Source organism: Numenius arquata, chromosome 6, assembly GCF_964106895.1.
Source record: "Numenius arquata chromosome 6, bNumArq3.hap1.1, whole genome shotgun sequence".
Taxonomy (NCBI): Eukaryota; Metazoa; Chordata; class Aves; order Charadriiformes; family Scolopacidae; genus Numenius; species Numenius arquata.
Window position 1 is genome coordinate 15,460,368 of NC_133581.1, and position 26,193 is coordinate 15,486,560.

At 39.5% G+C, this 26,193-nt stretch overlaps 1 protein-coding gene across 1 annotated transcript in view; it reads left to right on the top strand.

The window, feature by feature from the left end:
• The first annotated feature begins 4,482 nt into the window (after positions 1-4,482).
• The window catches only part of BRSK2 (BR serine/threonine kinase 2), a 319,951-nt gene continuing 298,240 nt past the window's right edge, over positions 4,483-26,193 (top strand). The window contains exon 1 of the mRNA XM_074148741.1: positions 4,483-4,576. Coding sequence (XP_074004842.1) covers positions 4,483-4,576 — 94 coding nt within the window. The remainder of the gene's footprint in view (positions 4,577-26,193) is intronic.

Consider the following 26,193-nt stretch of genomic DNA (forward strand, 5'->3'; position numbering starts at 1 on the left):
AATGACGCTTCCTTTTATTTATATTTTAACTCCACAAATACATTCAACTGAACAGTGAAAAAATATTGAATAAAGTGTCCTCATGGACCTGTTTTTTCTTCTAGCTTCTTGCGTCATTTCATGATCCATCTTGACCCTTAGGATTCCCATGGGAATAAGAAGAAAGACAATGGCAAGCACCTAAGAAAACAAATGAACATGGGTACTTTCTTTAGACACAAGCTAGTGTCAATGGCAGTGGGTGAAAAATGCCAAAAAATGCAAATAATTTTGCTCTGCTTTGTTTCAGAAGTATGACAAAACTGACCAAAAATTCTATATCACTACTTTTTTCATTCACTCCTTACTCAAGCAAACCTTTTCCTGGCATCTGCTTTGAGTCCTCCCTGAGTGAAATTTCTGGGATTTAGTCCTTTAATGAGAACAACAGAAGAAAAGTAATTAATGGGGAAAGAAGTAAAAGTACTGAAGATGGTGCCAATACACTAACTATACACTTAAGTTTACACTACCTGCTCATTTAAGCAGAAGATAATACAGAATAAGGTCGGGGAAATCATCCTGTATGCATCCCCAAAGATATCTGATATATCCAACGACAGCAGAGCCCTGTTTATTCAAAATACTTTTGGAACATCAAAACATTTGGATAAACAGGGCTTCAAATAATTGAGGGAGTTATTGTATAAGTAATTCACACCAGGGGGACATAACCTAGATTCAAAGGAGTGAGTTTCAGATCAAAGGGGTACAGATAAATGGGATTTTGCTCTATATGAACAAATAAAATAAACAGCATTTGATTATTCAGGAATCAAGAAGTGTCCAAATATTTTTTCAAAAAAATTTTAAGATGAAAGGTCAAAATTGTTGCAATAGGCCATATACAAGAATATTCCTATGGAATAAAAATAACAAATAACTAAATGAGACCAAAAAGATGTGGGGTTTTGTGTATGTGTGCTTTTTGTGGGTTTTTTCTTGGTTTAGATTTTTTTGTGTTTGTTTGTGTTGGTTTTGTTTTGGTTTTGTTTTGGTTTGTTTGTTGCTTTTTTTAAACTCACTGATCTTCCAGTCAGGATCATATGAACTTTAACAAGTTCTCTGATCTTATTCCAGCCGTGACACTGACAAATATTTTGTGGTGGATGGTAGGGATTTGTAACATCCATGGCTGTGTCACTCATTTTCCCCAATGCCCACCAGAAGCAAACTGTAAAATACACAAGTTGGGTCTTGGATGGACAATATCGTCTGATTGCTCATCTTTCTATTAATATCATGACCCACACATGGTTTATCTACATACAAACATCATAATCACACATTAAATGCCCTTTAAAATACAAATCTTGGAATTTAAAAAGATCTTAAGTGTAAAGATCTATGCTGATATTCACCCCCTGCATTGCTAATACGGTGGTGTGGATAATTTGCTAATTTAGAAAATTAATCAGCCTTTTCCATTCCTGTAATTCAGTTATTGCCCCTTATTGTCTGTGCAGGGACTTTTTAATAGTGGGAGTGGCAGAAGAGACAACAGACTCAACATTTAAAGAGGAGTTAAAGGTCTGAAAATGCAACACATTTAGATTCCCCCAACGCTTTATTTCTGTGGCCAAGAGTCCAGCCGGGAGCCTGCTCCTCCCGCCATGGTGCCTCACCTCAAACAGCCCTGTCCTGGCTTGTAAGCCATAGGGAAAAGAGGGTCCCCGAGGGCTGTGTGTGTGGAAGATGCCCTCTGCCTCAAGCTTCTGAGACATTTTTTCAACCATGTCACAAGACATACCAAATCGTCTGTTGAATCCATCCTGATGTCCCTCGGCCTCGTGGTTGAGTTTTTAAGCCCTCGGGTCTGCCAGCGCTGCCAGGTCCGAGTCCTGTGCCACACCTGCAGCAGGTTTACTTCATACCCCAGGCAGGCTGTGCCTCAGCCGTGGGGCAGGTCTCGTAGGCCTGTCAGCTGCCCGTTCAGCCGTCGTTCCTAACAGCCCACCCTACGCCTCTCCACAGGCTGCCCTAACTCCATAACCCACGCAACGTTCCCCACCCCGGCCCTACACTGCCCCGCACACTTTTGGCGGTAAGAGCGGTGCCGCGCCACCGCCTCGTCGCCGAGGCTGCCAGCAGGGCCCGCTGCTTCCTCTCTCCTCCCCCCTCCGGTCCCGCGGCTCTGCCGGGGGCTGCAGGGCGGAGGGGAAGGGAGGGGATGGGAGCAGGGCGTGGGGAAGTGCTGCCCTGGTCGTTGGCGTCGTTTTCCCCGGCTGCTTTTTCTCCCTCCTCAGTGAGGGAGTGGGGGTTCAGGTGCGTGAGGCGACGCACCAGGGCTCTGAGGAGAGAGGGGTGAGAGTCTGACGGGGAGCGAGGATTAAAGAGGAGCAGCTGTTGGGCTTGTGGTAAGGTGGATGAAGAAAAATACTTAATGAAAGATTTGGGGGTGGGAGGTTGGAGAAATGGTAGTTTGGAGTTGATGTTATTAGGAGAGCAGAGTAGACACCTGTGGGGGCTGGAGGGGGCAGAGGTGGCGGTTGGCAAAAGGTAGAGGCTGTCCTTTCAGCAGAGAATGAGTCGTGGTGGGTGGTCACATAGGGTGAGGTCTGGATGGGGAAGCAGAGGAATGGGGTCAGCTTGGGGTGTTCTGGAGTTTGCTGGCAGGTTACTGCAGCGGCACAGTCTGGAAGTGAGTAAAGATGAACCATAAAGAGCAAAGCAGGGGAAGGTCAAAACAAGTGTTGGGGGCCTGTTTCCTGAGGTGACAGGAGGTTACCTTCAAACTGGTTTAATGTTTCAGTCTACTGGCCTGGTTTCCTCCCACCTCCTCATCATGTTACTCCTCTGCAGCCTGTTGGGTAAAGTTGTGTTGTCTGTGGTGCAGGTAAAAAGCCAATTTCTAGTTTTATTCTAATTCACATCAACAGGTGCTATCTGTAGATACAGGTATTAAAAAAAGGTAAATTTCCCTCTTAAAAAAAAAAAAACAACAAAAACAGAACCACAAAACACCCCAAACCCAAAGAAACCTGAGATAGTCTTTTCTCTCAATGAGCAACAGATAATGATCAGGTGTGTTCAAATTTTGCCCTCTCCTTACCCTCCCTTTCTTGTACAGGCTTGCCAAGGCTTCCCTCTCTGAAGAATCATTGCTGTGTGTTCTGTCTCATTTGCAATTTGGTCAGAATATCTTGATCAGTTTTCTGTCTGGAGTGGAGCAGAGAAGAGAAGGTAAAAATCGAACTTGCGTGTGGTGATGTTTTCAGCTTGATAGCCCTAGAGTCTGGCTGAAACTGGTGTGTGGTCCTGAATCCAGAAAATACATGGCCTTCTGCCTAATTTGAAGCATATCTGCAGAATCTTTTATTTCATTGAACTCCTTAAGCTCTGAAGGTTAAACGCAGGCATAAGTACTTGGACAAAAGCGGTGAAAGTTTTCTTACACTGCTGGTATGGGGCTTGTGGATCTGGGAATCAGTTCCTGTTGCCATCTGATCTCTGGATTTTCTGCTGTATTTCTAATTAAGATAGTGGTCATGCCATTTTTGATCTGTTCATCTAAGGACCTGAAGTCTATTTGCACCCATCAAACTCAAAGCAGGTCTGTCACTGAGTTCAGTGGTTGCAGGATTTGCCCTGGATTTTTTTTCTTTTTTTTTTTTCTCTTCAGCACTCCACACTGTGCCCCCCTCCCCAGCTCTCTTTAAAGGAAAAAAAAAAACACAGAAGATGTAGGTCCTCCAGAATCAAACAGAATTACTGAATTTCTCAAGCTCATTTTCAGAAGTAGTTGTGGTTTTTTTCCCTTTCCTATTTCCTGCCACAATCTCAGCCTTTCTTTTATACTCTGGAAGTACAGCTGCATAGTGGAGTATGATTCAGAGGGGGGGAGAAAGAAAAGAAGTGTATGTTTGGGTCTTAAAATAATATACACATTAAACTATATTTAATTGTGCCTTATCAATAGACTGATAAACTTAGGTGTTTGCTGTTGCTATTGCTCATGATGCTCTGTAGCAGGCTGAGGCAGTAACTGCTGCTGATGAAAAAGAAAAGGTAGTGGAAGGAGGAGGGGAGAAGGAGGTGGGAGACGAGGGGATTGGCTACTTTTGATGTCAATCACTGCTGCGGCCCCCAGCTCTTCCGCTGCTCTGGCTCTGGCTCTCCCTTGAACAGCTCCTAGAGAGAACAAGGCGTGCGGAGCTCAGATCACCAGCATCATGCTCCTTGGGCTTGGATCGTAGATCCCCCTCTTTGAACATTAAAATAACTCCTTCGTCCATCAGCATCCCAGGCAGACCCAGCGAGAAAACACGCACGTGAGAGAGAGAGGAAAGAAAGAGGAGGAAGAGAAAAATCTGCAACCAAGTGGACTAAAGCAAAGAGTGCTTTGCTTGCACAGCTGCAAAGTGGGAATTTAAAGAACCTGCAGAGAGAGAAATTCCAGCTCATCAGCACATACACATTGCAGAATTACAGATCCAAGTAGAAATGACATCAACAGGGAAAGAAGGCAGCGGAGCTCAACATGCACAATATGTTGGACCCTATCGTTTGGAGAAAACCCTAGGAAAAGGACAGACAGGTTGGTTCTTTTGCAGCAGCACTGGCGCTAGGGGGAAGGTGCTGTAGCAGCCAGTGAGGTGTTGGGGATGGGATATTGAAGGGTTCAGGTTTTCCTATTTGCTGTTTTAGTGGAGATAATATTCATAGGGAATTTTTGCCTTTGTTTATTTTTAGTTTTCATTTTAATTCTTTCTTTTCTTCCTTTTTTTTTTTTCCAACAACAACAGAAAAAAGCCCAGGATGCTTTATGTTCATTACTCCTGCTAATGGGTGTTGTTCTGATGACAGCCAGAGTGCATGCAGAGGAAAAAATAGATGATGTGCTGGTGGTGAATTTTCACATCAATTTCTTCACTGCCCTACTTAGGAGCATTTTCTTTTTAATCAAATTATATTGAAATGAAAGGTTCACAGCCTATAGTACCAAGGAGGTAGTGGTGGTAGTGGGGGAGTCACCAGCAGTATTTCATGACATCATGATTGAAAAGGGTGTAGTCCTTAAGGTGCAGTTGGGGGGGTGGAAATATGTACAGTATGTCTGTGGCACTGACTGCTGTGGGTATTTAGCAAATATGGATGGATGGGCTGATGGTTTTTGTGGGTAGGGTCTGAAATAAAAGAAAAATAGAGGATCGGTAGCAGAATTCATTCTGGTTATGCTGTGTTTTTGTAGGAGGGATTGGGAGGGGGAGGGGATGTTATTTAATTATTTTTCTTAAAGCTTGTTTATGAAACTCGCCCCCCAGCAGATTTTCCTGAATGGAACAATGGTAAGAAATATTAAAAAGAGGAAATCGAGTGGAGGGAATTAGAGAGCAGGTGCTTCTGCCCTACATGACATAATTAGATCCCCTAAATGCGTTCAAGATCTGGACTTACTGTTGCTTGCTTGGGTAGCACATTCACTTCAAGGGCAGGGGAGCATTAATTGGAAGAAAACCCCTTAAAAAGAAGCCCAAATGTTTTCCTTATTTAATTTTTTTTTTTTTTTCAGTAACAGGTGCAATAAGCAATGGGATCTGGCAAATTCATTGGGTTGGGAGCCCCCCCAAAAGTGGATTGAAACTCAAGATTATAATTTAGGGAAGGGGGAAAATCAGCTATAGGGGGGCTTATTTGGGCATGTGGGTGTTAAGTGTTGTTCATTATGATGGGACAATAAAACATGATGCATTGTGGTGTAATTTATTTAATTTTTTTTTATAACCCAGCCGAGCTTTGCCCATCTGTTGTCTAAAGGATTTAATAGGCGTTTCCATCCCCAGCTGCTGCCTCTGCTCTGCCTGCTTCCTCGCTGCCCTGCGTGGCAGCAGCTCTGCAGTCCGCAATTTTCTTAGGGACACAGTCAAAATCCAGATCTTTCTCTGTAAGAAGCAATGCTCTTCTGAGATGATTGATTATAAACCCCCCCCTCCATCCTTCCCTTCCTCTTCACAACCCCATAGCAACCGTTCAGAGACATGGATGAAGATGACATTGTCTTCTAGTGAAAGTGACTTTTATTTGTATTTCATTTTTTCCAAATCTCTTCAGTGTATCAGCTGCTAAAGGTAGCTCTCTGTCACTCTTTTGGTTACCACCTTTATTCTTTGCATAGCTCAATAAGCCCTTACTTCTGCAGCTGTATTCTTACCAAAATCTGTTCTGATTATGATACTGAAAATAGTCTACCAAAAAACTGCACTGTATTGGTAATAAAACTGCCTTGTTTCTGCTTGTAGTCCTTTCCTGGATACTCCAGGTGATCAAAGAGCCAGCTGTAGATGACAAATTAATTTTTGTCTTCATCACCATTTCATTTTTTTTCTCTCTCACCTTCTCAGCACCCCTCCTTCCCTTTTAAATACAACTGTATCTGAGATTCCTGAATATACAGCTGCATTAACCTTTTGCTCCATGTCTCATAGCCTGACGTTGTGGTCCTAAAGGGTTATCTGCAGCTTTGGTTATTTTTTTCCTCTCTGCTAATCTTCCTATCTTCCTCCTAAGTGATTAGAGATGTGGGGGTGGAGGGAGAAGAAGAAGATGTATTTAGAGGCTTGCTGCTGTTGGCCTCTGCAGTTATTCAACCAGCTGGACAAGGGTGAAAGTTTCCTTTTGCAGTTTTACCATATCTGATCTTTATAGATAAGTCTTTACTGTTTGCACACATGAATGCACATAAAATGCACAATGCGTGGTGTCATAGAAACTGGAGGTGGGGGGAAGAGGAAGAGAAATCTTGAAAGTAGCTGATGTCAGTATATGTCTTCCTTGCTATACCCGCCCTTGATTAACAGAATAATGCACTGAGGTGAAATCTAACTCGCTATTAAACATACATGGCTAAATATGGAAAGATGCCTTCTGGTCTTCTCGCATTTTCTGTGCTAATCACATTTGGGAGCATGCAGAATGGCATGAACAGTGTGTGGTACATAGCTAGTCCTCATTTTGTTTTGGAGGGTAGGCAGGCGACCTGCAGCATTTTAGGGAGAGGACAGCAAGCGCAGAATGAGGGCCTGATTCACCATACTATGTTGTCATGGTGTGTAACTTTGCATTTTTGTTGCAGTGGCATAGACCTGAAGAAAATAGTGGTTGTAATCATTCCTTTAGTGCTTGACTTTAAAACATGGAAGATTAGGAGGTAATGGCTTGTAATGTTTGGGTTTTTTTTCAAGGGGATGGCAAAGAGTGAGAAATAAAATCTGGCATAAGGCAATGATGAATGGAAAGAAAGTGTAAGTTGTGTTGCAAAGTCCTATCCATTTTGCAGTGATCGTCATATCCATCATTTTTATTTTGAATAAAAAAATTCTTGACTCTATAAAGTTATTTCAGATAGGCAGGTCTAACTTTGCTCCCAGATACATTAATATTATCCAAACATATTAATTCTTTTGATCTCAGTAAAAGTAGGTTAAAGTAAGGGGGATTTGGGAAGGAGCATGGGCTCATAGTTCACAGCAGGCTTAGAAAGGGTGCTGTGGAGGGAGAACTTAATGGTAAATAGAACTCTCAGTGGCTTTCTCTCCATGAAGGTTCTCACTGATTGCTACCTTAATAGCTGAAAAAAAGTGTTTACCACCAGCAGTCTACTGATCCCTGCAGAGGTCCAGTTGCTGTATCTGTGACATTAGTGGAACCTGGTCACATCTGGCCGTAGGCGGGCAAAACTGACAGGGAAAAGCCTTCAGTTCAAATTGGTGGGTAAGAACCGTTGCTGAAAGTGTTGATTACAATTCAAAATGGGGTATGCAAAATTTGTCCTGAGTAGCCTTCTGTGCTGGTGCATCAAGCTTGCTGAGGGTGACTGATGCCACAAAGAGAGGATTAGGGGCTCTTAGTCGGAGAAGTTGGAAAAGGGCTACACAGGGCAGTGCTGAAAAATGTCTGTGCCTAGGTCTTTGCTGGTAGTGGGAATGATAGAGGAACTATGGAAAATTATTTTTAATAATGTAGCATATGAATTTATTGTATAATTTGAGACTGTAGTAAGATGGTTTGCTTTTGTAATAGGTTGAATTCAGAGCATCTCTTGTTTACTGCAGCTGGAGGAATAGCTCATGGAATCTATTTGAATGATTTTGCAAGAATACAAGAAGCAGCATAATCTAAATTATTGTGCTCAAAAAAAAAATACAGAACTGTCAGTGTAAAAGATCATTACTATATATTTTATATTACTATAAACCAACTATATAGGTTGGTTTATGTAAGTTTCATTGATACATTCTTCTACAGTTAATTATAGGAGGTTTTCATTGTAATTAACAGTAACGAGCAAGGGGTGTGTGTCATGTTACAATAAGGCATGTGGAAACAGTGTGCCTTGAGGAACCCCAGTCATACCTGATCATGAAGCACTGTTTTAATTTTAGATTGAATAGAGGCTTTTCTCTTATTTGCCACTAATTCTGTGTGAAATCAGCTTATTGCGTATTCCTTGCTTTTTTTTTTTTTTTAATCCCACGAATATCTTTGTTCGTATGTTTCTTTTGGCCTCATTAACCCCTATTCCACCCTTAAGAGTAATTTAGATTGAATGCAGTGAATATTTATTAATGAGTGCAAAGATGAGGAAGTGAAGTATTTCTTGTGAGGGGCTTCAGAGTTTCAGAGGGTTTTTTTGTGTTTTCATTTTTGGCATTCACTGTATAGGCTTAAGCATCTTTGTTTGCTATGGCACCAGTTCAATATCCAGTTGAAATTTCCAAAACGCTGCCTTATCTACAAGCAATAAGATATTGGCTCTAAGTGGGAGTTATCCTATTCACTTTGAGAGAAACTTGATGAAAAATGTAATGTTGCTGATCTATTTTGTCTTGTTCCTGTATTCTGTTTTAAGCCCAGTTCTGAAGATATTCAATACGAAGAATCCCGTTTGAAACTTAGGACACTTGGACCTTCACAAAAAGTGTAGGGGGGGTCCCTTTTCTGCATTGTATACCATATAACTTACAGCTATTTTGGTATATAATATTTTCATTATATATGAGCAATCAGTGAGATTTTCAGCAGTATGCTATCGGGTTACATAAGAACAGAAATCAGTAAATTTGAGTCTTAACAAATTTAGTAGCCTTTTATTCAGTGGAGGCTTAAACAGGATGTTTCTTTACAGCCTTAACCACCTGTTTCCATGACACCATCAGGAACTGAAATTGTTTAATTTTTTTATTTGTCTCTGTCAAATTTGGTTGAAATTGAAAGCTTCAGATCTATTTGAGGAGTGTTTGGTAGACAATGCGATTTCAGAAGCCTGGTTTCCTTACATAAGTAGGGTAAAGAAAGTATATCCTTTTCATTCATGCTGCTGTATTATTTTTTTTCTGACCCAATGTGTAGAATCTAGAGAGAATTTAAAGAATACAGCTTTATCCCATTTAGCTGTCTAGATTAATGTATTGTTATAGAGGGGTAAATTGTAGTTGCAATTTATGACATTGTAGTTCCCCCCATGGCCTTTTTAAACAAACAAACGAACAACAAACCATTATATATTCTATTAATGTTTTCATGTATATTTTACTTTCCTTAAAAAAGTTTCTTTCAAAAAAGTGAGTCCATACCCTTTGTCACAATAGTCTGTGAAGGCTTAAACAGTTAATTAGTAATCATAGAAATAAAATATTGGAAACAATACTGTGGGTAGTAGAGGTATTAAGAATGAGATTTTGCTGAGAAAGGTTATGTTGTAGTGACTTAGACTTAATGGATTTTCATGTAATGATTTGGTCTTTCTTAGCTTTATATGCCTTTGATCTGATTGTTCCAAAGTACTGTTTGCCTGCATTACTGACTGAAATAAACTAGTATTACCATGTCACATGTCTGAATTGCAAAGTTCAGATATCCCTTTTACTACTTTCACTCTTTTTTTTTTTTTTTTTCTTTTTAAAGCAAATTCCTGTTTTCTATCTACAGTGAAAATGATTTTTAGCTTCCGTCCTTCTGCAAACTGTGGAGGCACACCATTAGTCTTTTACCCCAATATCAGTAGCAAAATTATTGCGAATTTGTTGAAACAGGAGCAGGCTCTGAATGATTGTTTTTCTTTGTAAAGTAAACTTTCTCACACAAGAGATGTTAAAATTTAGATAGTGTCAAATGAGTAGGGCTATATGACTATTTATATACCTACATTTCAGACATCAGCAGGAACTATGGAAGCAGTGATTTCATGCATGGAGTTCTTGCACTGCTCAAGCACTTTTATACTTTCCGCCACTGCTCTAATGTCATTTTGTGCCACTGCAGGGGGAAGGACTGCATTAGAATCATGAGAGAGGTTGGAGAAATAAAAAAGCTTCTTAATAGAATTTACCACTTGAGAGGAATTCTTTCTGATCTCTAGAAAACCTGTGACTCCATGAGGAGAGCAAATGTAGCATTTTAAGTGGGTTCTTACAATTCCTTTTGTAAATTGAGTGGAGCAGCTAGTGTATGTTTTGAATTCTCCAACACTGCAATATCTTTCAGGATATCATAAATTTACTGCATACATTGTATTTTGGGAAGTCTTTAATAATGTATACTTTAGAGAGTTAAACATTAATTGCAATAGCGATAACAAATGTTGATCCACCTCAAAATTAGTAGGTAGATAATATAGAACAAATGTAGGTGGTGAAAGAATTCCAGCTTTCAGGAGAAATTTGAAAGGGAATGAGAGATCTGGAAATAGTGCCCTCTGAAGTAAGAGACATTGCATGAAGAGTGTATTCTGTATATAGGAGAACAGTCAAAATAAGAAAAGGTGGAAGCCTGGATATAGACTTCCCTGAAGGCAGAGTAAAGGCAGAGACATAAGTGAATGCTCAAGGCGTCCTCCTCTTCAAATGTTGAGATACTGTAAATTACCTTGTGAAGTCAGTCAGTGTTTTAAGTTGAGCTGACTTCAGTAGGAAGGTCACAAGACCATGATAAATAGGTAAGGGTAGAATTTTTTTGTTTGTCGTGGATTGTTCTATTAAACATCCCAAAGAAATTTTCTGGTTGTGTTTTAAACAAACCCAAGATGTTTAGCAATCTTAGTCAATAATGCTGTTTGTTCTGCTTATGGAATACAAGGAGATTGTTTCATTTTCAGTTCATGCATAAACTACTGTTTTTCTACAAAACATCCATACTGATCTGTAGAATTAAATGAATAATTTGTTGTAAATAGTGTTCTTAATGAACTTGAACCGTCTTCATCTGCAGTGTCTGCAAGTGCAGAGTGATTTCCTTTAAGTCCTTGTTTGTTTCAGATTTTCTGGCAAACAACTTTTTATCTCCTTTCCCCAACTGTCTTTGTTTACCTCACTTATGAATTGGTTGCACTTAATCAATATTCAAAGATTTGAATTGTACTCTTGAATGTAGCCTGTTGGATACGTTGCATGACAGTATTACATTCTACTTGGATACTTGTGCGAGCACTTCCAATGTAAATGTTTGCAAGTGCAAAGTGAAAATTTAGTTTTTCTGGACAGTTTGGACCTGATTCCCATGAGCACCCTTGCCTGAAAGACGTGAAGTTTTCCAGAAAGGCTTTTCAAAAGGCACACAAATGTGACCAAATTAAACTTAGTTTCAAATGTCTACCTTTAGAGCATATTAATAATAGTATTCATCCAGTTCCATTTGACTTATTCTACATTTAATTTTGAATAGGGATAGAACATTTTTATTAATTCCTTTAATTCTGTTTATAGACTAGAAACAGTACTGAAAAAATTCTGATAAAAACTATGCAGAGTCCACCCAGACAATTTTTTTCTGTGCTTTGTAGCTTTTGAAAATTGGGTTTAAATGCGATTTGGGTGGAACAGAGGAAATTGTATTGGTTGTTTTCATAAAAGTGTATTATTCGCTATTGATGTAGCTGCAAGCATTTTTGTCTTGAATGCATCATTTGAGCCAGAGATGCCTGTGCGATCACCATTGTCCTGTGGACTGCATAAACAGGAATATACTGTTTTTTTTGCAATGACCTTGGGATACAGTTTTTAAAGGATAATAAATGGAAGCGTGTGGTGAGACTAAGGATAAAGAGCAATATGGACAAAGAAGGTAAAGGATGGTGTTTATATTTAAACAAATCCAGGTACATTCTCTTGCAAATGGTACTGTTGCCTTTGTAGTTGTGCAGAGTAACCTTACGGCTGGTGCAGGTAGCTGATGGATAGTTACTCAATGCTGGAGTGAGTAGAATAGAATACTTAAGATGAGTTGTAAGCTCTCAGTTTGATTTTGAGATCATTATTTTATTATTTCCTGAAGGCCACAGAGATCATTGTCAACTGACATAAATTAAAGTAGCCCTAAAGCTGCTCTGGATAACTCTCTCATGAAGTTGTGATGGCTGAGTTTACTGTTTTGCACTCCATTTTCTGCCTTTTAGAGTTTTGCTGTTCCTATTCTACTTTCCTTGCATAAAGATTATTGCATGCTTAAGAGGAAAATAAATATTTTTAAATGTCTTGTTCAAACAAAAGTTTTTAATTTGGGGTGGTGCAAGGGGTGAGTTTAGACTGGAAGGGACCATTCCTTGTGCAGCTTACCCCACTGGTAACAGGCTGCTCTTTAGTTTTTTATCTAACATCCACCCATTGATAATCAGTGATTTGATAATTAAGGAGCTTGGAAAAAAGTAGATAACTTGCCAGTTACTGACAAAAGGAGATTATTGCTGGTAAAAGCTTTACACCAAGATTTGCAACATCATCTGATAGTAAATGGGTTAATACAAGGTGCAGGAGGCAATTGGGGAGAGAAACCAGCATTAAGTGGCTTAGGGGGTGCAAGTACTCTCTTTTTTTTCTGTTTTTGTTTTAGTGTTCCAACACTATGTGGGAATTATACGCATGATAATGTTTCCAGTGAAGTGCTTAACTAAATAAAAAAAATAAAGGAAAACTGTTTTCAGGCATTCATTTAGTAAGTGCTCTTCTGGCTGCCTGCTTCTACTTACAAAACAACATACTCTCCTCATATCTTGAAGCTCTTGCAATTTTGATTTGCTATCTTTTACAGTATATGCTTATTCCAGGAGAAAAAAAAATCAGTGTGATAATATATATTTTTTTATTAATAATGTCTGCATTACATATGTATTAACAAGCTCTGCTTTTGCAGTGTCATTCCTCTGTGTGTTCAGCCTTACATGCCATAAGCTGACTGCCCTTGTCATTTACTTATTAAAAGCACTATTGATGGGAACAAAAATGATGGAGGAGCTGGTACAAACTGATCTGTACCAAAAATGTGTTAATCTTCTACTGGCTTTCTAAAGCCTACTCTTATTAGAACTGTAAGTTTTGGTCTGCCAAAGGTTGAACAGTAGTCTTTTGCCTGCAGATGAGAATATAGCAGGTCTTCATACTGACCCAGCAGGGAATGTTGATGGAATTGCTTGGTTCTTTCTTTTTTCACTCTTCTTCTTAATTATTTTATCTGTGGCTAGCAATGTAGACACTAGACTTCTACACAGATGCTCTTCTTGGAAAAGTGATTGTTTTGTTGCTTTGGTCCAGGATGATGTACATCTTTGCACAGGTTCATAATGTTGGCTCGTCTGCCCTATGGTAATATAATTTATGAGGAAGAGGGACCAGCAATAACATATTTGAGCTAAACATGAGCTGGTGATGTTTAGTTTCCTTTTTTAAAATTTTATTTTTAAAATAAAGAATAACGCTCTAATAATGTTTGAGCTAAGCTAGCACAAAGCTTTGCTAAGATTACTGTGTTACTGCTTTTGAATTAAAACACAAGTTTAAGTAGGAAAAGAAGGCTTCACATTCCAAATTCTTGTGGCATGAAATGCACTGTGTGGGATGTTTAAAAATTTCTCATGTCTCTTGCTGACTGTTTGCCAGCTGAGGGTTAGGTTACTCATCATGCCAGCCATTCACCTGGGTAAGTTTCATTCAGTGACTGTGTGAATTCCTTTTAATAACTGTGACCTGTCCCTAAGACTAAGGAATGGATTTGACTCTTAGATTTTTACCTTGCTCAAATCTCTTCATCTCTCCCAGTATTCTGTTCCAAAGTTTTCATCTTATTTTCAGGTTGTAAACCATGGGTAGCTTGGCTGTTGTGTTTGAGGTGACCTGCTGTCAGCAGGTGCAGGATTGATCTACAGTTTTCCTGTTGAGGTTTTGGTCATCTGTTTTTTTTGTTTGGTGGTTTGTTTTGGGTTTTTGATTTTTTGTTTTGTTTTTAAAATTTGAACTTGCCTTGCCTCTTCAAACTGTAAGCTGGTTCAAGTATTGCTATCCTAATCTAGAGGATACTAGACAGGTATTTGGTTGTTTCTACAGCTGCAATCTCCTACAGCAAATTAATGAAGACTTTAGGAGGATATTCTCAGAAAACTTGTGGGGATGTTACAGTTTCAAGACTGAGCACTTTAGTCATTTCAGCCCAATTTAAATAGGTTGATGATTACTGCTAGAAGAGCTGGTAGAAATAGACTGAGCAAGAAAATCTCTCTCTAAAGAAGCGTATTTTATTGTTAGATATAAATATATATATTTTTTAAAACTGTATAATCATGGTAGACTGAAAAATGAAATACTTGTAGGGTTTTCTCCCACTTCTTATACAGATGCATTGGCTTTGGGAAATTAACACTGATGCTGTCTGTACCCTCAGAGACTTATTTTCTTTTACATACATTTTGTCTTCCACACTTCATGTGTCTTGCCTAGGTTGTGAACTGAGAGGTAAGGTAATTTGTTATCTGCGTATAATCCCTTTCATGCTAAGGTACTGATCTTAGTTGGGCCTTTGTGTGTGTATAGAAGCTTCTCCGCTGGCAGAGATTCCCTTGAGATGTTGGGAAGTCTCCATCCTAGCGTATATTCAAAACCAGACAAGATACAGCCTTGAGCAGCCTGCTCTAGTTAACTCTGCTTTGACCAAGGCTGTTGAACTACGTGATCTCAAGAGATCACTTCCAACTTCTGCTATTCTGTGTTATCCTGTGCAACTGAACCATAACTTGTTCAGTGAACTGTGAAACTAAGGAACTCCATTTCCTCCAGCTTTGTATCCTATATTCCCCTCTTCCTCCTGGTCTCACTATACGTTCCTTGTCTCTTGGGCTAGGTGAAGACAGTATTTGTGGCTCATTTGGAGCCGTCTCTGCTGCCTGTCCATATTTTTTCTTTCTCTGGGAATACACTAAGGATTAAATCACAATTACTCTTTCCATTGTGGGAGCAAGAGTTTGAATTTCTTTTTTCCCCAGACATTCAGCACTTCCCATGAAATTTGTAGAACCTTAGGGACTTCCCTTGCTCTTTCAAACATGGGTGAACCTTGCTAATCTGTTCTGTTGTTATGGGGGAATTACAGACAGACAGTGTGCTAAACCACGTTGTGAGTCCCTAATGGTGGGGGGATCCCTAGCCAGCTTGACAGGCTGGATTCTTGCCTACTTTCTGCTGCTGGAGCAGTGTAAAGCAGGGAGGGTGGAGGCTAGAGCTTGGCCCTCTCTGTCTGCAAGCTGAGCTTAGTGATTGGGAGTGTGGGAAGCAGGGAGCCCTCTCTGTATTTCCTCCATGTATCCATTTTGGTACAGTGGCAGTATTTGAAGTAGTCCTTTCCTGCAGAAAGCTGAGAGGAGGACTAAGAGCTGTTTGTGTGTTTGCAATGCCTGTCTCTACAAAAATCATCACCAAAGACAAAGCCAAGTATTATATTAGAACTTGGCAATGACACAAGCGCTATAGCCCTATTAAATGCAGGCACTTGTTTTGTTGAAAAGACATGGCTATGAGTGGCACAGCTTTTAAGATTCTTTATACTTTGCGAGCACCAGCCTTGAACAGTTTTTCATTAGCTTTTGAAACTAGTTAAATCTACACTTTTTTCCAAACCTCCCACTCCTCTAAATCAGTAACCTTGATTAAAATCAGTAGTCATTGACAAAAAGATCTGTCCTAGTGTTTCTGGGTTTTGTCCTGTGCTACTTCCGATCTGTGGTTTGTGTTATTGCTTATATTTGTTGAATCGCATCTCTTTTGCTTCTGGTTGTTTCCTGATTGTGCTGAAGACATTACTTGGTCAAATTCATCACTCAGTTACAACTGTGCAGCCCCAGTGACTTCAAGGCCTTGCTCAAGTTCATCAGAGAGGGGAGTTTGACTCGTGAGCAAGCTTCTCATTGATGGCAGCAGAAGCAGACCTCTGGCAGTGTTCTAGTTAAGAGCAGCCTAGGAATACATCTCCTCTGCAGTGAATATTCAAGCAAATTAGAGCACAAAGTGGAATGATACTGTAAGCAAATTCAATTCAAACTGAAAATACAGGCCCAGCATTTTACAAATTATTGTCTTTCATCCTTAAAGGAGAATTCTGTCTGCTCAGCTCACAGACAAATTAAGGCAAGCAAATGTTTTAATACTTTTAGCAGTAATGCTTCTCTAGTATTCCATGCACACATATACTGAAATCAACCAACCAGTTTGCATTAAGCTTCAGGATCTAGAAATCATCCTTACCTTTATCATTACTGCATCTTTGCTAGGCAAAGCAACAGCCAGACTATTAGCATGGTTGGGACAGTTGCCATTGTGTTACCAGGTGGCTTTTCCTGCTCAGGGGAAATGCTGCAAAAATAGGCATGGTTTCTGGATCTGTGTTGCAATGCTGTCATCACCCTTACTCTTATCAGCATTGAATCAGATGAGTTACAGCCGAGAGCCTCTTTAGCTCCACCAATACTTATTTTTTCTCAGTGTTTTAGTGCCCATGGCTCTGCAGAACGAGGTGGTCTGTGGACTGTTTTTCAAGAATTCATAAAAGGATTGATTAGAATAGCTATCGTATCACATTTACTGTTCAAGTGTCTACTTCTCTAGTGCAAATTTCTGAAGAAACCACCAGAGGGGAGAAACCCCTGTGCCCTAGACCTTTTTCTCTTCACTAAAATGGTGGGAAGTGAAAACATGGCAAGGCAAAGGATCTTAATCAAAGGGTGTGTCTACCTTGCCATCAGAGGTGGAACTCCAGCACTAGCGGGTAACACCATTATATACTGGCACAAGCACCAGTGAAAATAGGGCAATGCAGGCCGTATGAGATTTGGAGAAGTGTACCAGAGCATAAGAACCTTGCCCTGTGTAGAAGTCCAGTCTTCCCCATCTTTACCTGATTATCTACTTGTACCATTTGTGCCTTTGTTTTGCTCTCTTGATAAACTCTGCATCAAATCAATACGGTATGTCAGATGGGGATAAGCTGAGTAGTTATATACATAATGCAGTGTACACTTTGTGGATGTATGACTATGTATGTATTTCAAGGTTGGGTTTTTTTTGTGTACGTAAAATACCAACCTTGTGCTTGATCCTGTAGAGTTCTAATTCTGGTGTGAAAGATTATTCCTTACTCCCAAATCCTGTTGGATTAAAGGTGCTCAACTTCTCAAAGGATTGGATCCCTGGTTATACTCGTATGCTCTCTACAATGCTACAGAGCCTTAGCTGAGTCATTTCTTGGGGAAGAGTAGTAGAGACATGTACAAAACAGGCTTTGTTCACCTCATTGTGCAGTTAGAAGGCAGATTATTCAGATACAATAACTATGTAGTCTTCACTTGCCCTAACAGACTCAGCCATTGACTTGGGGTGGAGACTTTGACAAGTTAATTTTTTAATTTTTTTTTTTATTATACCTTGCTGTAAAACTAACAGAATGCTTGACTTCCCTTTTGGGACTGACAGGATTAGCCAGCTAGTATTGATAACTTTTTCAGAAATAAAAAGCAGCATGGAAATGCCTGGGATAACTCTACTATATAGGCCTAGTGATTTTTTTATTTGTTTGTTTATTTGCTACTGTTCACTTTTGCTAGCTTCATTTTTTTAAATGTACCTGTGGATTTTCATCATCTGAGGACAGATCAGTCCATACAGCCAGGACATGACCTGTCCTGGTGATGATACCTTTTCATGCTGTATTTGTCTTCCATAGCTTCTCCTTTTGATTATTGTAATATTGATACCTAAATGCTGAAATCTCTGTGGCTGCAATTTAAAACTGAAGTTGTTTTAACTGTCTATTAATATAGAAAAATGGCTTTGATGTTCCTATTTTGACAATTTGTGCCTATGCTGACTTTTGTTGTTTCTTTCCTTAGGGATATTTGTCCCTGATCTCTCAAACAAAATGTCATTGAGTAGAACTATGTTTGTATGATGCTGTGTGTTCTACTTACAAAAGATTTATAACTTGGTCACTTTTATTTATGCTCCCATGGAGCTGGTAGAATTATACTGCAGTGTTAAAATGCAGCAGTTTCATTTTCCTGCAGGCAGCAGCCCTCTGGTGGTGTGGGGATTTTTTTCTTCCTTTTTTTTTTTTTTTTTAAGTCATCTTTGGAAATTCTGTCAGACTGCTAGAGAAGCCTTTAAAAATGCCTCAAATTAAGCTGCCACATAGTCCCAAATCTCCTCTCTTTTCCTTTCCAACCCTCACCTCATCACCACCCGCACATAAATTTGGAAGTGGAATGTAAAAGGCAAAGCAAGGTTAATGAACGCAGCCAACTGATAATACCAACAGTCTTACTTGGCAAAATGATATTTACCAAATGCTACTTCAGTAAGTTTCAGCTTCCAGAACTATTGCCTGGAAAGGGTATAGGTCAGTGCGAAGTGGGTGGTGAGGCTAATGGGTTATTCTAAAGACTGACTGAATTGTTAGGAATGCAGGCATTTCTGAGGAGGCTGCTGATAAACTTGAAAATTGAAATATCAAAGAATTTTTTAAAGGGGTGACCTTACTAGGCTGTTATATGGGCATCAGTGATAGTTATATTGCAAGTTATTGCCTGGAAAAAATATTTTCTCTAATGGGAAAGGAGAATCTTCTCATCAGTGCCCTAGGAGTGAAATTTACCCTTTCAGTGGTATGACATTTAGCTATCATTTGAGTCCCACTTAAGACCTATTATGAAGTATTAAGTTATGTCCTGAGAGGTAAAAATGTTCAGAAAGTTCAGAAAGTAGATGGTATGAAATATTACTCCTTACTATTTTTGGGGTGGTAAGCCAGAGTTACATGCAAATATTTTTTTTAAACTATTTATGCTAGTGATGCATTTGGCTGTTCCCATTCCAGGACTACAGTAAACGTCAAAATCATGCTGTATCTACAACTATGTTACTGCATAAATATTCTGTCTTTGTAGAAAGACATACAATTTTGTTATGATTGAAGCCTGAAGTTGTATTTAAATAAAAAATAAAAGAAAAAGGGGGGGGGGGGGGGGGGGGAAGAGTAGGCTTTTACATAGCTGAAGCTGCACAGAAGTAGTAATTTCTGCAGTTTCAGGTTTTAGGGCAAATAATTCCGGTTAAAATTAGTTGTTTTAAAAAGCACTGATTTTTGACTGTGGTGCTGTGGTGTTTGAAACCTACTAGGTGTCTGTAAAGTGAAACAAACATTACTGACTAGGCTTGTGTTTGGTTGGGTTTTTTGGTTTGTTTGGTTTTGTTTTTTCTTTTAGATAATGATAATGGGATTGGTAAATAGAATTTATTCTGTATCTTAATGCTTTCTATTACTTTAAATGGTAGAAAGGGATTGCAGCATATGAGCCCCTCTCAGTATTTGGGTGATCTTCATACTGTGGGCAGCACATAATGCAAATTTGTGGCCTTGCTGGATAATGCCTTAGGTTACTTGTGGTAGAATTGCTAACAATTATCAAGAGACATTTATGCCTGCTAAGATGTATGATGTAGAAGTATTGTTTCATTCATGATACTTTTGGGGGTGTAAGTCTTGACTCTTTTTGTCAGGTTTGCCTCAATTAGGAAGGCTGTCCAGCCTAGTGCATGTATCACGTGCACAGTTTGGGGTCAGAGTCTGGTCCCTGCAAAGAACTGTCCAAGCGTGTAGCTTATATATTAAAGGGATAATGTCAACTTCTGGCTTGTAATGCTTGTAGTTAACATAGGGTGAAAAGGAAGTGAAACGAAAGGGGAAAGCTAGAAGGAAGAAAATTCCCCACTCCCTGCCCAGTTACCCTATCACTGATCTTGAAAGTGAAAGCTTACTTGAGATTTTCCTGCTCTTAATTGTAAAGGAATAAATTTGGGAGTAAATCCACTGAACTGAGTGGAGACGTGTTGGCATAAAAATAAGGTGAACAGAGCAGGAATTTGACATCTTTAAATGTTAACAGTTCAGCGCTTTTGTCACCTTGGAGCTTTTTTTTTTTTAAACAGAAAAAAATGGAGAATCGTAGTAGAGGTCAAGGCATCACTAGTTCTTGAGTAACTAACAGTCTCCAAAACATGATTTTTTTTGCTTATTCAGGTGCTTGTTTGTGATTTAAAACACACACAACATTGTAATACATGCTGCAGTAGGTTGCTGGTCACTTTTTTTGAGGCAGAATAAAATTGGATTGTTGCCTGCTCAGGCATGGCTTAAAAAGGAAAAAAAGAAAGACTTTAGGTCCTTCATATCCTTTTTCCTAAACATGCTTATCAAATTTATGCTGAGACGCTTAAGCAAAACAACTTTCTGCCATTCAGTGAAGAGAGTTACAAACTTTTAAACTAAATCCATAAAAATGATAACAATGTAAAAGCCAGGATAAGGGAATTCACTTTTTAAAAAAAAAAAACTGAATTTGCCCTTTCTCTATGTAGAAACAGTGGTGAGTCACTGTGTATTGGCTTTGCATGGCCATATTTTGGTACCAAGGGAACTACAGGGTGGCTTCTGTGAGAAGCTGCTAGAAGCTTCCTCTGTGTCCAATAGAGCCAATGCCATCCGGCTCCAAGATGGACCCACTGCTGGCCAAGGCAGAGCCCATCAGCAATGGTGGTAATACCTCTGGGATAACATATTTAAGAAAAGGGGGAGAAAAAATGGACAACTGGAGCCAAAAAGAGAGGAGTAAGAATATGCGAGAGAAAACAACTCTGCAGACGCCAAGGTCAATGAAGGAGGAGGAGGTGCTCTAGGTGCCAGAGCAGAGACTTCCCCTGAAGACCATGGTGAGGAAGGCTGTGCCCCTGCAAACCATGGAGGTTAACGGTGGAGCAGATACCTACCTGCAGCCTGTGGAGTATCCCGTGCTGGAGCAGGTAGATGCACCTGAAGGAGGCTGTGACCCTGTGGGAAGCTCGTGCTGGAGCCGGCTCCTGTCAGGACCTGTGAATCCATGGAGAGAGGAGCCCACACTGGAGCAGGTTTGCTGGCAGGACCTGTGACCCACAGAGTACCTGCGCTGGAGCAGTCCACTCCTGAAAGACTGCACTCCACGGAAAGGGTGCACGCTGGAGCAGTTCCTGAAAAACAGCAGCCCTTTGGAAAGACTCAGGTTGGAAAAGTTTGTGGAGAACTGTCTCCCGTGGGAGGAACCCCATGCTGAAGTAGGGAAAGAGTGTGAGGAGTCCTCCCCCTGAGGAGGAAGTTGCAGCAGAGACAATGTGTGATGAACTCACCACAGCTCCCATTCACCATTCCCTGTGCTGCTTGAGGGGAGCAGGTAGAAAATTCAGAAGTAAAGTTAAGCTGAGGAAAAAGGCATGGATATGGGGAAGGTGTTTTTAAAGTTTCATTTTAGTTCTCATTATCCTACTTTGATTTGATTGGTAATAAATTAAATTAATTTCCCCAGATTGAGTCTGTTTTGCCTGTGATGGTAACTGGTGAGTGATCTCCCTGTTCTTACCTCCACCCCTGAGTCTTTCATTGTATTTTCTCTCCCCTGTCCAGCTGCGGAGGGGAGTGATAGAGCCTTGGTGGGCACCTGGCATCTAGCCGGGGCGAAACACATCTTGATGCGGTAGGCCAAAGCTAGGCCACTTCAGACCAATTTCAGCTCCCTGCATTTCTTTTGAAGAACTAAGTTTTTCTACAAGTCTGTGGAAGTTCAAAGCTTTTTTCTTTTTGAAAAAAAAAAAAAAAATTATATATAATAAATTGAATTACTAAACTGGGGATGAGGTGAAATGAGTCATATTTCAGCTAGAAAAGCAAAGTGCCTACACCCCATCTTGATTATTCTAAATACTTCTTTTCATGAAAATCTCAAATTATGTTTATTTCCAGCCTAAGAATGAATTCAAGTGGTTTATGGCCACGGCTGGAGGTGGGCTGTTGAACTTGATGAGGCTTCTGATTTGATCTCTGTGTAGCTGTGTGTGTATCCTAGTAGGAGTTAAAATCTTCAAGACTTTATTCCCTAACCTTAACAGTGAAGCAGCTATGATTATAGTGTCTATAGCCTGTCTCAAATGCACATTTTCTTCTGTTTCCCAGGTTACTTGTAACGTACAGAGTGTTGAGATTTGAAAGGAAAGTTACTGGCTCTGTTTTTGTTCCTGGATGTGCTTGGTTATGTGACCTTTGCAATTTTTGCCATCCTAATGTTTGTCCTGCTGTGAAGTTGCACAGAAGTGCTGTTTCACCACATTTTGGAAGTTGTGTAATGTGAGCCAGTTCATACATACAACAGTATTTAAATATATCAGTTTTAAACTGACACATTGCTGTCCTGGAGTTTTGGGTTTCCCCTGGTTATAACAGGCTGTTTTATGTAGGAGTCTAAATTTCTCCATGGTCATCAGATTTGTACCATTTGTCTTTTGTTCAGGGATTGTGTGTTACATGAAAATTCTCCTATAATGATGGGTCAGATTTTTGTTCTTGCTACATTTGTTGGTTTTTGGTTTTGTTATTGTTTTTTCTTTTTGTGTTGCAACTTCAGTGCTTCATTGACAGTTCTTTGGATTTACAGCAGTTTGACACTGCAGAGCAGTATAATGTCCTACTGTGGACCTTACTGTCTTCCATACGTCCATATAAGAGTCACCATACAGAAGTCAGCAAATGTGTGCTGCCAAAAAGCTGTTGTAGTTGCTGCTCCTGAGTTACGTGTAGACTAAACAACTTCAGGGAAGACTAGACTACCAGCATTAAGGGGTATAGATAGAAATATTAGTCAAATACGATTTGATTAAAAGCTGTACCAAAAAAACCCTCTGCATTCTTTTACTGTCAACTGTGATGTTTATTTAAAATGACATATACTGCTGAAGAGAAGCATTTAGTAACTGAAATGTAAGTGGGTGTCTAAGAAGTAATACATATGCAGCAGCATTTTTTTCTTCCAGTTTTGTGTTTCCAGAAAACCCCATATCTGACTTTCATAGTAACAACTATTGACAGTACTGGAAGTGACTTTTTTTTTGGTTTTCTTATTCCTCTGATGCTATATCAAACCTTTATTCTTTGGTATTCAGCAAGTCAGTGGTGTGGGATCATCTTACTGCTCACCCTTTGATTTTTCACTCTTTCCCTGTGGCAACTTTCCCTGCTGGATGCATCTGGGTTTAGCTTGATTCCCAGCCTCGCCAGCAGCATTGTAAAATCGAACTGTAGCATTTGAAAAAAAACTGCTCTATTGAAAAACAAGCTGGAGCAATCCAGACTTGGATTTCAAAGGGAATGGAACGATCTTGATCCGTGCTGCTTTGCAAGCTCAGCACCATGGATTATGACTGACTGTAAGCTCACTCGCCATTATGAAAAACTGGAGAGTATTTAGTGTAATGACAGGCTGTAAAAGTGGGATATGTGAGACCGTGAAGAAGCCTGGAGTCCGCCTCTCCACAGGCAAATTGGTGTTTTGCTTATGCTATTGTAAAAATGGCATGATGGTTCTGAAGTCTTACTTTAGATTTACGCTGCTGCACAGAAAACACAATTTAACCATGCATTTATTCCTGAAACAATCTGAATTTGTGGCCCATCACCTTAATTGGAGTTGGTTTATTTTATCCGGTGTAACTGAAAGAAAGGTAAGGTCTGTAACTATGGGCTGGAGTCTTAACTGGTGCTGTTTGGTTAAGAGCCTTGGACTCCATGCTGCTGGACTGACTTACCCTGGTTACGGATTTGTCTTTCTGTGTAAGGGCAGGGACTATAAATTTTAAATTTGGGAAAAAGTCTAGATGTTGGATTCTCTCCTTTCAAACATTGCTACTTGAGAGAAATACAAAACCACACACATTATGAATGGTTTTGGTGTCTAAAGTTTTAGACATTGCACCCTTTCTGCAAAGAGATATCCATTTGTTTCTGTCTTTGAAAAAGTCTTTATGTAATCTTTACCTTTTTTTTTTTTTTTTACTTTCTTTTTGTAGGTAAATGATCTCTGAATTTATAGCAACTGTATTTCTATGTTGTTATAGTAGACACAGCTTGGATATTGCCTCTGTTCTAAGCTATCCACAGGTATTTACAATTCTCTCAGAAAATTGACCTTTGGGTTTAAAATTGTTATGCTTGACCTCTAGTCCAGAAATGACTTCTTTCTCTCTTGAGATCTTGATAAAATAAACCTAGTCATACAGATTTTTATCTGACTGTTGGCAGCAGGAGGTGGTAAGGAGGGGGAGGTCACTAGTTCAATTCCTTGCTGGAATTAAATCCTTGAGAAAATAAGGATAATCCTTCATTTGATGTTTACTCAGTTGGTTGCTTCCCAGTACTTAGATTGCTCCACATCAGACTTCATAATTTTTGTACTTCCTTTCATTTTCATTAGAAGGCCTAGAAGTTGTTAATTTTGCATTAATACCTTTTGATAAATAGTCACGTAGGTGAAACATGCACAGTTAAACAGAGATACAATTAGTTACAGGTAAAGTTTTAAATTTGAGGTCTGAACGTCTTTGAATTTCAGAATGCTTATAGGAAAAGTGCGGTTTTTGTTCCAGAACAGAACACAACCACATACTTATTTTTCATCTGAGTAGATGAAAAAGGTACTTCACTGTAAAAGGGCCTCTCTTTTAGATCAATTTTGGATGTTGTCCAGAATCTCATGCCATTTGGCACTGTCAAGCCCAAACATCAGCCTAGTTCAACTTTGTGTATGTCTACACTGCAGTTACTAGCCAGGCAAGAAGGAGGGCTCCAGACTGCTGTGGTGAGTCAGGCTGATACCTGAATTTGCCAATTCAAAAGTGTCTTGGTTATCTCTACTCTACACTGCTCTCGGTTGTAGACAGCTTGGTTCTTGATGGGCACAACAGGTATGTTATGATAAAATAGCTTTTTTTTTCATATCAGACCAGTGTTCTCTCTTGTTGCAGTATGGTGTAGTAGATGTGGTTCAGTTTTGGAAATGTTGCAGTAGCAGACTTCAGAATCATCAATAGTAGTTCATGCATTCATCGTTCTTGCTGCTTGTCTCTTAATGTTACCTATTTCTGCTACGCATTTTTGAGGTTAGTATTCCAACTGAGGATGTATCATGGATTTATACATTGATATTGTCTCATTTTCAAGTATAACTTTCAATTTATTGTTCAATGCTTTGCTGTTGCTTTTGATTACCTCTGCATGTGGAGTTGATATTTTTATTATGCTGTCCAAAGTAATGGTAAGTATTTTCTTGAATGACTCCAGTTAACTTGGGAGTCAAAAATGTATATATTGCTAGTTCATGTTATTCTTTCTATTATGCATTTGTCAACACTGAATTTCATCTACAGTCATGCTGTCCATCCAGCAGGCTTTGATATTTCGTTCGTTTAAGTACTTAGGAGGGACTTAAGTAATACATTAGTCTTGTGCTAGCCTACTGTGCAAGGGTAAATTTCACCCTTTATGAACTGATGCATGCTGTCACATGAATCATGGATGTACTATGTATTTCCTAGGGCAATATAAAGGATCAAATTTTCCTATTAACCCCTTCAGATCCGAATGACGTATCCAGAATGTGCACCACAAACTTGATGTATCATGGTCTGTAGTTCTGGTGATCCGTCTTAGTATGACCATAGGGGAAATACAGAAGTAGCAATCTGCTGGATACTTGTGACCTTCTCAATCTCAGGATATCTCAACTATTGTATCCGGGTGTTGAGAGATTTGTGTGGGTTGTTTTTTCCTGTCGCTCCTTCTATTTGTAACATAGCTTTTTTTTTTTTTCTCAAAGCAAGTTCATAAAAGTTTCCCCAAAGCCTAAAACATTAAGTGGAATTATGAAGAAGTGACTGATTTATGCCGATCTACCCTTTCGCTTTTATTAAAAGGAAAATCTATATCTTCTTTGCTGCTTCATGAAAGATTTTCTAGGTGGGTGAGCAAATGACTGGACTCAAGCTTAGGAGGTTTGAT